At 40.3% G+C, this 15,669-nt stretch overlaps 1 protein-coding gene across 1 annotated transcript in view; it reads right to left on the reverse strand.

Annotated features, from left to right (window-relative positions):
• Window positions 1-15,669, reverse strand: part of SCFD2 (sec1 family domain containing 2) — a 395,759-nt gene that overhangs the window by 368,860 nt on the left and 11,230 nt on the right. Inside the window, exon 2 of the mRNA XM_027544495.1 lies at window positions 12,180-12,348. Coding sequence (XP_027400296.1) covers window positions 12,180-12,348 — 169 coding nt within the window. The remainder of the gene's footprint in view (window positions 1-12,179; window positions 12,349-15,669) is intronic.

Below are 15,669 nucleotides of genomic sequence, written 5' to 3' on the forward strand. Positions count from 1 at the left end.
GGACTCATAGTTTTCATTTAAATTATGGATCCCAAAGCCACAGTGACCCAGAATTCAGTCTTCTCACAACACATAGACCACAAATCATTGAAAATTTTTCAGATGAGCAAGATTCTGGGGATTGCCTGCACGTTTCTTAACAAACAAATACCATGACAGAGTTGTAATATGTAAGCGATTATAGAATAAGAATTTCTACCTTCAAATTTTATTTTCTTAGCGTGCATTTAAAAAAATTCAGAAATATATAACCATTAAACATAATGCTTTATCAAGAAATAAAAGTTAAATGTCTCTGGCATACCAAATTATTTAGCTATTTCTTAGTAGACACACTCACTGCTTCATTTGTAGAAAAGAACCTGGCTTATAGAATTCCTCCAAACAAAACAAAAAAAAGAAAGTTAAATATAGCAGCTGTATGCTGAGAAAAGGTAAGTCTTTCTCCTGCTCAATTTGTAATGTTTATTTAGAAGTAAAAACATAAACAAAATGCCATTTTTGCAGGGAGGTCCAAGCGGGGAAAAGAAGATACCCACAGCCTGTACCAACAGCCAGGTCACTCAAAGTCAATGCTGTATAGAGTTCAGTAACTCTATCCGCAAGGAAATGTAAAATCAAAGTACTATCTCTGATTTTGCTCTAATAAAAATTATTTTTCTTCCCTCTGAAAATGTTAGTCTTTCTTTCTTTCTTTTTTTTTTTTTTCTGGCTGCATCATGCAGCAAGCAGGATCTTGGTTCCTCCACCAGGGATCAAACCCAAGTTCCCCAAAGTGGAAGCATGGAGTCTTAACTACTGGATCACCAGGGAAATCCTAATGTTAGTCTCTTGAACAGTAATATTTAATTGGTATTTGGAACCAAGGAAAGAAGATAAAAAATTACCACTATTAAAAGGTAATTTAACAGTTTTTGACATTGAGTTAGTGATTTAATATACACCACTAACACGTTACTTAATAATGTGAAAGTTAACAAAAAATTAATTATAATTATATAATATAATTATTATAATTATAGCAAAGGAGAAAAGGAAAGATATAAGCATCTGAAAGCAGAGTTCCAAAGAATAGCAAGAAGAGATAAGAAAGCCTTCCTCAGTGATCAATGCAAAGAAATAGAGGAAAACGACAGAACGGGAAAGACTAGAGATCTCTTCAAGAAAATTAGAGATACCAAGGGAACATTTCATGCAAAGATGGGCTCAATAAAGGACAGAAATGGTATGGACCTAACAGAAGCAGAAGATATTAAAAAGAGGTGCCAAGAATACACAGAAGAACTGTACAAAAAAGATCTTCACGACCCAGATAATCACGATGGTGTGATCACTCAGCTAGAGCCAGACATCCTGGAATGTGAAGTCAAGTGGGCCTTAGAAAGCATCACTACGAACAAAGCTAGTGCAGGTGATGGAATTCCAGTTCAGCTATTTCAAATCCTGAAAGATGATGCTGTGAAAGTGTTGCACTCAATATGCCAGCAAATTTGGAAAGCTCAGCAGTGGCCACAGGACTGGAAAAGGTCAGTTTTCATTCCAATCCGAGAGAAAGGCAATGCCAAAGAATGCTCAAACTACCGCACAATTGCACTCATCTCACACACTAGTAAAGTAATGCTCAAAATTCTCCAAGCCAGGCTTTAGCAATACGTGAACTGTGAACTTCCAGATGTTCAAGCTGGTTTTAGAAAAGACAGAGGAACCAGAGACCAAATTGCCAACATCCACTGGATCATCAAAAAAGCAAGAGAGTTCCAGAAAAACATCTATTTCTGCTTTATTGACTATGCCAAAGCCTTTGACTGTGTGGATCACAATAAACTGTGGAAGATTCTGAAAGAGATGGGAATACCAGACCGCCTGACCTGCCTCTTGAGAAACCTACATGCAGGTCAGGAAGCAACAGTTAGAACTGGACATGGAACAACAGACTGCTTCCAAATAGGAAAAGGAGTACGTCAAGGCTGTATATTGTCACCCTGTTTATTTAACTTACATGCAGAGTACATCATGAGAAGCGCTGGACTGGAAGAAGCACAAGCTGGAATCAAGATTGCTGGGAGAAATATCAATAACCTCAGATATGCAGATGTCACCACCCTTATGGCAGAAAGTGAAGAGGAACTAAAAGGCCTCTTGATGAAAGTGAAAGAGGAGAGTGAAAAAATTGGCTTAAAACTCAACATTCAGAAAACAAAGATCATAACATCTGATCCCATCACTTCATGGGAAATAGATGGGGAAACAGTGGAAACAGTGTCAGATTTTATTTTGTTGGGCTCCAAAATCACTGCAGATGGTGACTGCAGCCATGAAATTAAAGACGCTTACTCCTTGGAAGGAAAGTTATGACCAACCTAGATAGCATATTGAAGAGAAAAGACATTACTTTGCCAACAAAGGTCCGTCTAGTCAAGGCTATGGTTTTTCCTGTGGTCATGTATGGATGTGAGAGTTGGATGTGAAGAAGGCTGAGCACTGAAGAATTGAGGCTTTTGAACTGTGGTGTTGGAGAAGACTCTTGAGAGTCCCTTGGACTGCAAGGAGATCCAACCAGTCCATTCTGAAGGAGATCAGCCCTGGGATTTCTTTGGAGGGAATGATGCTGAAGCTGAAACTCCATACTTTGGCCACCTCATGCAAAGAGTTGACTCATTGGAAAAGACTCTGATGCTGGGAGGGATTGGGGGCAGGAGGAGAAGGGGACGACAGAGGATGAGATGGCTGGATGGCATCACTGACTCGATGGATGTGAGTCTGAGTGAACTCCGGGAGTTGGTGATGGACAGGGAGGCCTGGCATGCTGCAATTCATGGGGTCACAAAGAGCTGGACATGACTGAGCAACTGAACTGAACTGAACAAAAAATTAGCTCATCAGTGGTTTGGGTGAAACCACTGTTGCATTTGTCTCTCACTGTAAGATCTACTCTATTATTCCATTGTTCTATAGTCTAAGAAAAAAAAATCCCACCTTCAACATAAAAACTAACAAGAAAATTGGACTTAAGATATCACTTTGTGGACGTCCCTGGTAGTTCAGTTGTTAAGAATCCTCCTGCCAATGCAGGGGACACGGGTTAAGCCCCTGGTTTGGGAAGATTCCACATGTAATGAGGCAAGTAAGCCTGAGCTCCACAAGAAGAAGAAGCCACTGCAATGAGAAGCTCAAGTACAGCAAGCAGAAAGTAGCTACTGCTCGCCACATCTACAGAAAACCCACTTGCAGCAACAAAGACTCCACGCAGCCAAAAATAAATAATTAATAAACAAATTAACTAAGTATGTAATTTTAAAAAGACCTTGGAGCACAGTGCCCTGGTCTTAATTTATTTAAAACTATAATAAACCAGAGTACCCATAATTTCTGAATTCATTGGTCTATTTATACATTCATTAACTAAGCATGTATCAGAGGTTGGTATGGTATAGTAGAAAATAAATGTGCCTTGGAATTAAAAAATAATAATTTTTTTAAACAAAGCTCATTGATACAGAGAACAGATTGCTGCTAAGTCGCTTCAGTCGTGTCCGACTCTTGCGACCCCATAGACGGCAGCCCACCAGGCTCCCCTGTCCCTGGGATTCTCCAGGCAAGAACACTGGAGTGGGTTGCCATTTTCTTCTCCAATGCATGAAAGTGAAAAGTGAAAGTGAAGCCGCTCAGTTGTGTCCAACTCCTAGCGACCCCATGGACTGCAGCCTACCAGGCTCCTCCGTCCATGGAGTGGGTTGCCATTGCCGTCTCCAAGAGAACAGATTGGTGGTTGCCAAAGGCAGACGGCAAGGTACCAGAATGGGTAAATAGAGTCGAAAGGTGCAAACTTACAGTTATAAAGTCAATAAGTCCTGCAGATGTAATGTGCAGCCTGGTTACCACAGTTAATAATACTGTACTGCATATTTGAAAGTCACCTAAGAGAGTAAACTTTTAAAATTCTTATCACAAGAAAAAAATCTGGTGATGAATGTCTATTAGATTTGTTGTGGTGATGATTTGCTAATACAATCAAATGTCAAATCATTATGGTCTACACCTAAAACTAAAATAATGCTGTATGCCAATTATTTCTCAATTTTTTTAAAGAAACATCAAAAAGATATTTTCAATGACCTGATTCAATCAATTAGGGGAAGTTTGGCTTAAGGCAAGTTACTCAGTCTCTTTCTCTTAACTTGAACTGTGGTGTTGGAGAGGACTCTTGAGAGTCCCTCGGACTGCAAAGAGATCAAATCAATCAAACCTAAAGGAAATCAAGCCTGAATATTCATTGGAAGAACTGACGCTGAAGCTGAAGCTCCAATACTTTGGCCACCTGATGCAAAGAGCCAACTCATTAGAAAAGACCCTGATGCTGGCAAAGACTGAAGGCAGAAGGAGAAGGGGGTGACAGAGGAGGAGATAGTTGGATGGCATCACCGACGTAATGGCTGTGAGTTTGAGCAAGCTCCAGGAGATGAAGACAGGGAAGCCTGGCATGCTGCAGTCCATGGGGTCACAAAGAGTCAGACATGACTGAGCGACTGAACAACAACAACAAACAGTTGTTTTCAGAGTTAAATGAAATAATACATTTTAAATATTGAGTACAACGTTTGAAAAAATTTAGGCACTCATTGTTACCATCCTTCCTTCTCACTGACCTAGACAATAGGTGCATTTGGTGAAAAGTACATAGAAAATGCCTACTCTATAGGAACTTACAGAAGAAATTAAAACATATCAATGTTAGATAATGACCTAAGTGCTAAAATGAAACAGTTAAGGCTCTTCAGGGATTTATGTCATCATTTTTATACTTGGCCTCAAATCTAATAAAATTTATTCATTCTTTCTTTATGCAATTTATTAGCACTTTTGAAGTGCCTGGTGCACTACTACTTTTAAGGAATTTACAGTATAGTAGGGGAAATGGACGGGGCTTCCCAGGTGCCTCAGTGGGTAAAGAACCTGCTTGCAATGCAGAAGACACCAGAGATATGGTTTCGATTCTTGGGTCAGGAAGATCCCCTGGAGGAGGGCACAGCAACCCACTCCAGCATTCTTGCCTGGAGAATCCCATGGACAGAGGAGCCTGGAGGGCTACAGTCAATAGTGCAAAGAGCTGGACAGGACTGAAGCAATTGAGCACAGCACAGGGGAAATGGACACACACAAATTACTGGGGTATAATGTTTTGGCATTTTGATAGAAATATTAAAAGAAAAGTATGGTTCATTGGGAATGGAAGACAAGAAGCTCTGTAGAGGTTCCAAAGTGAGAGACAGCAGTTTTCCTTCCTAAGAGCACAGAATCCTACCTTAAGCTAGCTTAATAAGGGAGTAGTGTTTTTATTTAAATCTAATTTGTTTTCTAAATTTATTTTCAATTGGAGGATAATGGCTTTACAACGTTGTGCTGGTTTCTGCCACACAAGGACATGAATCAGCCGTAAGTATACGTATTTCCCCTCCCTCTCTGACCTCCCTCCCATATCCCACCCCAGCCCAACTCTCTAGGTTGTCACAGAGTACCAGGTTGGCTCCCTGTGTTAAACAGCAACTTCCCTTTAGCTATCTATTTTACATATGGTAATGTGTATGTTTCAACGCTACTCTCTCAATTTGTCCCACCCTCTCCTTCTCCCACTGGTCCACAAGTCTATACTCTATGCCTCTATGTCTGCATCTCTATTCCTGCCCTGCAAAAACGTTCATCAGTACCATTTTCCTAGATTCCATGTGTTATGCTTAGTCACTCAGTCCTGTCTGACTCTTTGTGGCCCCATGGACTACAGCCTGCCCGGCTCCTCTGTCCATGGAGATTCACCATGAATACTGGAGTGGGTTGCCATGCCCTTCTCCATGTTATCTTCCCAACCCAGGGATCAAACCCAAGTCTCCCACACTGCAGGCCAATTCTTTACCAGCTGAGCTACCAGGGAAGCCCCTAGATTCCATATATATATGCATTAATATACGATATTTGTTTTTCTCTTTTTGACTTACTTCACTCTGTATAACAGGTTCTAGGTTCACTCACCTCACTAGAACTACTCAAATTTGTTTCTCTTTATGGCTGAGTAATATTCCATTGTATATATGTACTACATCTTCTTTATCCATTCGTCTCTCAATGGACGTCTAGGTTGCTTCCATTTCCTGGCTATTGCAAATACTGCTACAATGAACACAGGGTACATGTGTCTTTTTCAATTATGGTTTTCTCAGTGTATATACTCAGTAGTAGGTCAGTCGGTAAAGAATCTTCCTCCAGTGCAGAAGACCCGGGTTCAATCCCTGGGTTGGGAACATCCCCTGGAGAAGGAAATGGCAATCTACTCCAGTATCCTTGCCTGGAAAATCTCATGGACAGAGGAGCCTGGTGGGCTGCAGTCCATGGGGTCAAAAACAGTTGGGCATGAGTGAGCGACTAACACTTACTTACTTATACCCAGTAGTAAGATTGCTGGGTCATATGGTAGTTTTATTCATAGTTTTTAAAGCAATATCCATAAGGGACTGTATCAACTTACATTCCCATCAATAGTGGAAGATGGGTCCCTTTTCTCCATATTCTCTCTAGCATTTACTGTTTGCAGATTTTTTTGATGATGGCCACTCTGGCTGGTGTGAGGTGATACTTCATTGTACTTTTGATTTGCATTTCTCTAATAACGAGTGATGTTGAATAATTTCTATGTTTTTAACAGGAAGATTCATTCACATGATTGAAAATACAAAACACACAAGTATATAATATATGTAATAAGACATCTTCTACCATCCTCCACCTTCATTCATTTCACCAACTTCTCAGCAAGCTCTGGCCATCTAGTACCCCTCTACAAAGGCAGCCAATATCATCAGTTCCTTGTGCACTTTCCAGGCATATTTAATGTATCACAAGCAAATGTGAATACATATCTCCCCCTTTCTAACAAATGGGTGTGCTATACCTTGCTAATTTCATTTGAAGTATGTCGTTGAGCTCATTGCTTATTAATATATAAATGGATTATTCAATCTTCATCCTATTTCAATAGCTATATATTATTTTATAGTATGAATATACCACAATCTACTGAACTGATAAGATATGAAAATTATTTCCAGTCTTATTATTAAAAATGCTGCTATGACAAATTAATGTAATATATCATTCTACATGTGTACAAAATACATCTAAGAAATAAGGTCTTAAAAGCAGAATTTCTGGGCCAATTTTGCTATATTTAGCTAACACGATGTGACTGTTTTAAATATTCAATAATTAGAGTCTAGGGACTTTCCTAGCAGTACAGTGGTTAGGAGTCCACCTTGCAATGCAGAAGATGTGGGTTGGATCCCTGGTTAGGGAACTGAGAACCCCACAAGCTAGGGGGCAACTATGCCCATGCACCACAACTAGGACTCAATGCAGCCAAATAAATGACTAGAATCTTGACATCCCCATACTAACCTCTCCTATGCTCTGGATTGACGTCACCTCTCTTAGTCTTCAGCTTCTCTGTCTCACAGATCTTGCCCTAGCAGCACCATCACCATCAAACAAACTCTCTTGATGAGAATTCCCTGGCAGTCCAGTAGTTAGGACTCCATGCTTTCACTCCTGAGGGCTCATGTTCACTCCCTGGTCAGGGAACTAAGATTCCCCAAGCTGCACAGCATGGCCAAAAACAAATAAACCAAAAAACCAATCAACAAACAAAACAAAACAAAAAAACAAAAGCAATCTCTTGAGTGCCAGGTATTGTTCTAGGTAGGGGGTCTGCTGCTGCTGCTACTGCTAAGTCGCTTCAGTCGTGTCCGACTCTGTGCGACCCCATAGACAGCAGCCCACTGGGCTCCACTGTCCCTGGGATTCTCCAGGCAAGAACACTGGGGTGGGTTGCCATTTCCTTCTCCAGTGCATGAAAGTGAAAAGTGAAAGTGAAGTCACTCAGTCGTGCCCGACCCTCAGCAACCCCATGGACTGCAGCCTTCCAGGCTCCTCCATCCATGGGATTTTCCAGGCAAGAGTACTGGAGTGGGGTGCCATTGCCTTTTACAGGTAGGGGGTATAGCTGCAAAGAAAACAGACAAATATCCCTCCTTCCATAGGACTCTCTAGTAGTTCACTCTGTAGGTCTCTAGGAAAGGGACAGAAAAATACACAACATCAGCAAGTTCATTAGAAAGTTATCTGGGCTGAGGAGGAAAACTAGCTAGAGAGAGAAAGGAAATATGAAGGTCTGAGAAGGAAGGAAGACAGGAAATCAGGGCAGGTTTATATCTACAGGCAGAATGATCTAGGAAACCAAGAGGAAAGTCCTGTGGCAGGAAAGTGAGTGCCCTACTGGAGGAAGAGAAAGGAAGCAAGCGTAGCTGTAAGAAGCGAGGAAGGAGGAGAGAATGAAAGATGAGGCAGGCACACGTGGTGCTATGGGAGGAAAAGTGGGCACTGGACAGAGTGCAACCAGCTGCACTGGGGGTGTGGGGCTGAACCAAGGCAGGGGCACCAAGAACAGACACAGTCAACGCAGGTAGGGCATGAGGGAAAGCGTTCTTCAGGAACTGAAAGAGTGTAGGTTAGGAGACTGGAGCTGGGGCAGAGGATAGAAACCCACTTCAACCAAAGGTAAACATGAGAACAGAAAAGATCCTGCCTCTTTCTTGAACAATATATTCCACATAACCCAGTGACCAGTGGACAGGAACTGGAAGGCCATGTTATAATGCATCTAAGTTATCAAATTTTCATCTGCATAGGTCATAATTTTAATTGCTGTAATTATAAAAAACCTTTTATAAAAATTATTTTAGCAATCAAGTTTGCCTGTTAAGGTTTATATCCTAGTGAGAGACTTGGTTTTAAAAGATTATTCCACTGCAGTCACATTATTTATCGCCAAACAGCCATCTGTTTTGCCTTTTAGTACTGACTTTTTAATCCTCACACTCATTTCACTAAGAACTTTCTTGGGGGTGGCACTGGAGATAGTAGTGACTGTCATTATTCTGATGGAAGTATAGTAGACACTAGGTTGGCTGTAATTGATTTCAATATCTCTTTACAAAGAAATTAATCAGCATGATTCCTTCAGTCTTCAAAGCAACTATAAAGAAAATACCATATTTTCTCCTAATTATTGTTTTATATTTTTATTTGGTTATAATTTTCTCACTATTTTTTTATGGGAATGCTCTGTTTTATCTGTTCAAATTTTCTGTAAGTCTACAATAGTTCTATTTTTCTCTTTATCATCTGCGACCTGCCTTCTGGTCTCACTATGTCACCAAACTTGCTCTCCTTAAAGTTTTCTTTAGATCTTTCTAGAATTCACCACTGCCTTGGATATTTATGACTGCACTCTGATACTTGAGTGGCACTGAAAACTGATATTCTATGCAATACTCACTCATAGTCTAAAGAGAGGAAAAGGCACCCATTAAAAACACAGACCAGGAGTGGAAAAGACATATGCTCAGGATCTCTCTCCCTCCTTTTGATAAACATTCCAGTTTTCCTTTGAAGAACTATCCCTCTGCCATGGCATATGATCCTGGCACAAATCTCAGTCAGCATAAACTGCTCCCAACCCCTACTGGCCCCGAGTTAGGCCAATCTTACTTTTTCCCCTGGAATCTGAATCTTAGGTAGAGTGACTCAAGACAGAAAACAGTTGAAATTCAGTCTCTCTTGTGTCAATGACTGGAAGAGCTTTTCCTGAGCTCTTGGTCCCAGCTCTTGGCTCAAGAGCTCTTGGCTCTTGAGTTCAGTTCAGTTCAGTCCCTGTCATGTCCAACTCCTTGTGACCCCCATGGACTGCAGCACACCAGGCCTTCCTGTCCATCACCAACTCCTGGAGCTTGTTCAAACTCATGTCCATCAAGTCGGTGATGCCATCCAACCATCTCATCCTCTGTCGTTTCCTTCTCCTCCTGCCTTCAATCTTTTCCAGGTCTGTTTCAATGAGTCAGTTCTTCGCATCAGGTGGCCAAAGTATTGGAGTTTCTGCTTCAGGAACTGTACTAATCCATTCCAAAATCTGATTAACCATTCTTCCTTTGATTCTGTTAGCTTTCCAATCCCCTTTAATAAATTCCCTTTTTGCTGAAATTAGTCAAAACTGATTCCTGTTGTTCATGTAACCATTATGTTGAACACATAGGCTTCCCCAAATTAAATCATGAAATAGCTTTGTGTTTTTCTCTCTCATTGTTTATTTATAGCTATTCATGAGGCTAGATTTTCTCTGGCCCCTGCATACATAGTACATAAATTAACACAGTGCCTCGAAGTCAAATATTCTGGGCTCAAATTCTAATCCTATGTCCTACTAGTTACTTAATGTCTCTTTGTCTTAGTTTCCTTATACAGAATAAAAACATCTACCTCATTGGGTCATTGTGAAACTTAAATGACTTCCCCAATGCCTGGCATGTATAATAGTAAGTCCTGAAAAATGCTAATTAAGCTGATGCAGTGAAGGTCCAGTGATGGTCCTGTGACTGTCTTTATTTCTCACAACCCATCACATTAGGCCCTGACTGTCCTTATTTCCATACCCATCTTCATGCTGGCCCTCTCTCCTTTTCTGAATTCTTCAAGACATAACTAAAGTAAGCATCACCACTTCCACAATGCCCACACTGATCTACAAAGGCCACATTAACTTGATACTTCACTTATAGGAGTCATAATCTATAGCAGACACATGAGTCTTAATTCTGTATCATTCTATTATTTTTTAATTGTATCTGTGTGTAAATCATGGCTACCCAACAAGAAAGTGTTCCTTGAAGGCAAGAATGACATTTCATATTACTTTATGTCCTCCATATTACTTAGTCCAGAGTAATGCTCAAAGTAAGCCCTTAATAATAAAGTTTTAAATTGCCCTCTGAGAAGCTAAAAATATTTCCAATAATAATTACTTCTGAGTTTGTATAGCTTCAAGCCATCAGGCCGACATTTTAGCATATATGCTGCCAAGCACAAGCCGTTGTTTTTATTGTGTGTAAGAGCACACAAAAAGACAGGGACCGAACGTTCTGTTTTCTTCATACACTTGCCCATACACACTAGGCATCCAATAAATGTTATTAACTGTCTACAAAAAAGCTGAAAATCTCAGGAGCTGAAGATTAATCCCAACTATGACAGGAAATTCCAAACACATCTATTACTATTAACACTGGAAACTATACAGCTGAAAGGTCCTGCTTTGTTTAAAACTTTAAAACTTGGGAGGTGAGGGAAATAGCTACTCAAACACTTTTTTCTCTTGAAATATATATTTTTTCTCATAAAAACTGCTGATGAAGGAAGAAGTAGGAAAGGTAATTCCTGTTTCTTTTCATTGTCATGTTTCTGGAGTGATTTTTTTTTTTTTTTTTTTGGGAACTCTGCATAATACAAAATACCCCACCTTCTTTCTCTGATTTCTCTAACCATGTGCAAAAGTATACACAGAAATAAAAACTTTTCCCACTGATGCCCAAGAGTATATTATTTACATAATAAGATGGCACTGTTTCAGAGCTTTGTGGGCAGTATTTTCGTCATGTGGAAGAGTCAGCTAGGAAAGAGAAGTTGAGTAAGCCTAGCCTCAACTCCATGTGAAACTGTCTGAGGAATGGAGATGTATAAATTGACTCACTTAGCTGACCCTGGGAACAAACTTTTATTACATGTAAATAACACCTTTTCAAAATTCTTTACTTCTTGGCTTACATTGTTTAACAAACATGATTATTTCAAAGTTTAGAAAAATTATTTTTTCTAAATGTTATCCACTATAAATTTTTCAACCAGACTAACCAATCCATTCTGAAGGAGATCAGCCCTGGGATTTCTTTGGAAGGAATGATGCTAAAGCTGAAACTCCAGTACTTTGGCCACCTCATGCGAAGAGCTGACTCATTGGAAAAGACTCTGATGCTGGGAGGGATTGGGGGCAGGAGGAGAAGGGGACAACAGAGGATGAGATGGCTGGATGGCATCACTGACTCGATGGACATGAGTCTGAGTGATCTCCGGGAGTTGGTGATGGACAGGGAGGCCTGGCATGCTGCAATTCACGGGGTCCCAAAGAGTCGGACACGACTGAGCGACTGAACTAAACTCAACTGAACTCTTCATTGTTTCCTTTCTACAGGAACACTCCAGAAGAGAAAGAAAAGGAAAAGAGGGAAAAAAACCACACATCTTACTTGGATTGTGCAAGACAGCCAGGTACAACCACATTCTGATTTTCCTCCTCATCTTGGAGTGCAGTGAGCTCCACCATGTTAACCATCACATCATTGGTGTGGCCTGGAAGCTGGGGAAGCACTGCAAGGATCTTCTCCACCAAGTTATCTCCATGATGTCCTACAGCCCCTATTTAAACAGACAAGAAAATATGAACTCGCAAAATAGGAGGAAAAAGAAGCTGTTACAGAAATCAGTAACACAATCCTAACATTTTGCCGTTGGTAACACTAACCAGGTTCACAATTACCTAGACAATGTATGTCTTGTGTGTTGGACTTAATTGTCCCTGAGGGCAGGCACTATGTCTGCTCTGGTTACTGCCATATTTCCAGGACTTGGCATAGTGCCTACACATGGAAGGCATCAACAGGTATTTAGTGAATAAACAAACAGTCAACATTTGGTAGGTCAGGTAGATGGTGTCATAAGATGACACTATCTTGAAACTTTCGAGCCAAAAAGATTTTCTTAATTTTACTGATGAAGACTTTAAGACTTAGAAGGGCTTAGTGACCTGACCAAGAATAGCAGATCTCCCCTTTGCTAGTAGCTTATCTTCATAATGGCAATTTACCTAGTCCATTCTCTACATAAAGGCAACTTGGCAGCTGGTAGGTTTACTAATTATTTGTTAGATGAAGAAAATAACAAATGAATGAATGGAAAAATTTGTATTGATAGAAGGATTTATAGAGCATTTTCTATTTACCAGGCATTGCTCTAGGTGCTTTACATATATTAACTCCTTTAATAACAAATGAATTAACAAGCTCAAATTAAAATCAAGACCAATTACAAAGCTTAATGCTTTTCCATAAGGCCAAGTTATCTTTCCAAAAGTTATCAATGCTTGAAAGATACCATTTCAACAACCAGCTGTTGTTGTTGTTCAGTTGCTGTCATGCCCAACTCTTGTGACCCCATGGACTGCAGCAAAACAGACTTCCCTGTCCTTTACTATCTCCTGGAGTTTGCTCAAACTCATATCCATTGTGTCAGTGATGCCATCCAACCATCTCGTCCTCTGTTGCCTCCTTCTCCTTTTGCGTTCAACCCTTCCCAGCATTAGGGTCTTTTCCAATGAGATGGCTATTTGCATCAGGTGGCCAAAGTACTGGAGTTTCAGCTTCAGCATCAGTTCTTCCAATGAATATTCAGGGATGCTTTCCTTTAGGATTGACTGCTTTGATCTCCTTACAGCCCAAGGAACTCTCAAGAGTCTTTTCCAGCACCACAGTTCAAAAGTATCAATTCTTCGGCAATCAGCTTTCTTTACGGGCCAACTCTCACTTCTGTACGTGACTACTGGAAAAACCATAGCTTTTACTATATGGACCTGTATCGGCAAAGTGATGTCACTGCTTTTTGAAATGCTAACTTTGTCATAGCTTTTCTTTCAAGGAGCAAGCATCTTTTAATTTCATGGCTGCAGTCAACACCTGCAGTGATTTTGGAGCCTTAGAAAATAAAATTTGCCACTGCTTCCAATCTTTCCCAATCTTCCAATCTTTCTGTTTGCCATAAAATGATGAGACCGGATGCCATGATCTTATTTTTTTGAAAGTTGAGTTTTAAGGAAGCTTTTTCATTCTCTTCTTTCACCCTCATCAAGAAGCTCTTTGGTTTCTCTTCACTTTCTGCCATTAGAGTGGCAACAATGGATGTGACTGGCCAAATCAGCTTGTTTTGATCTCACTCACTTCAAATCAATTAACACTTGATTTCCTAATGTCTTTCTATCTATATCTCTTTATTGTATTTGCCATGTCATATTAATTGGGTAGAAGAACTAGGTAGAAAAGACTACACCAGAAATGCAAGGAATCACTATCACCACCTTCATCATCTTCATCAGAATAGCTAATATTTATTGAGACCTGGTCAAACAGGAGATGGAAGTGGTCAAACAGGATATGGAAAGAGTGAACATTGACATTCCAGGAATCAGCAAAATAAAATGGAGTGGAATGGGTGAATTTAACTCAGATGACCATTATGTCTACTACTGTGGGCAAGAGTCCCTGAGGAGAAATGGAGTAGCCACCATAGTCAACAAAAGAGTCCGAAATGCAGTACCTGGATGCAATCTCAAAAATGACAGAATGATCTCTGTTCATTTCGAAGGCAAATCATTCAATATCATGGTAATCCAAGTCTATGCCCCGACCAGTAATGCTGAAGGAGCTGAAGTTAAACGGTTCTATGAAGACCTACAAGACCTTCTAGAATAAACACCCCCAAAAGATGTCCTTTTCGTTATAGGGGACTGGAATGCAAAAGTAGGAAGTCAAGAAACATCTGGAGTAACAGGCAAATTTGGCCTCGGAGCACAGAATGAAGCAGGGGAAAGGCTAACAGAATTCTGCCAAGAGAACACACTGGTCATTGCAAACACCCTCTTCCAACAACACAAGAGAAGACTCTACACATGGACATCCCCAGATGGTCAACACCGAAATCAGATTGATTATATTCTTTGCAGCCAAAGACGGAGAAGCTCTATACAGTCAGCAAAAAGACCAGGAGCTGACTGTGGCTTGGATCATGAACCCCTTATTGCCAAATTCAGACTTAAACTGAAGAAAGTGGGGAAAACCACTAGACCATCCAGGTATGATCTAAATCAAATCCCTTATGACTATACAATGGAAGTGAGAAATAGATTTAAGGGACCAGATCTGATAGACAGAGTGCCTGGTGAACTATGGACGGAGGTTCATTACATTGTACAGGAGACAGGAATCAAGACTATCGCCAAGAAAAAGAAATGCAAAAAAGCAAAATGGCTGTCTGAGGAGGCCTTACAAATAGCTGTGAACAAAAGAGAAGTGAAAAGCAAAGGAGAAAAGGAAAGATATACCCATTTGAATGCAGAGTTCCAAAGAATAGCAAGGAGAGATAAGAAAGCCTTCCTCAGCAAGCAATGCAAAGAAATAAAGGAAAACAATAGAAGAGAAAGACTAGAGATCTCTTCAAGAAAATTAGAGATACCAAGGGAACATTTAATGCAAAGATGGGTTCAATAAAGGACAGAAATGGTATGGACTTAACAGAAGCAGAAGATATTAAGAAGAGGTAGCAAGAATACACAGAGGAACTGTACAAAAAAGATCTACATGACCCAGATAATCATGATGGTGTGATCACTCACACTCACCTAGCGCCAGACATCCTGGAATGTGAAGTCAAGTAGGCCTTAGGAAGCATCACTATGAACAAGTCTAGTGGAGGTTATGGAATTCCAGTTGAGCTATTTCAAATCCTGAAAGATGATGCTGTGAAAGTGCTGCACTCAATATGCCAGCAAATTTGGAAAACTCAGCAGTGGCCACAGGACTGGAAAAGGTCAGTTTTCATTCCAATCCCAAAGAAAGGCAATGCCAAAGAATGCTCAAGATCAGATCAGATCAGATCAGATCAGTCGCTCAGTCATGTCCGACTCTTTGC

The sequence above is a fragment of the Bos indicus x Bos taurus genome, chromosome 6 (assembly GCF_003369695.1).
Source record: "Bos indicus x Bos taurus breed Angus x Brahman F1 hybrid chromosome 6, Bos_hybrid_MaternalHap_v2.0, whole genome shotgun sequence".
Lineage (NCBI taxonomy): Eukaryota > Metazoa > Chordata > Mammalia > Artiodactyla > Bovidae > Bos > Bos indicus x Bos taurus.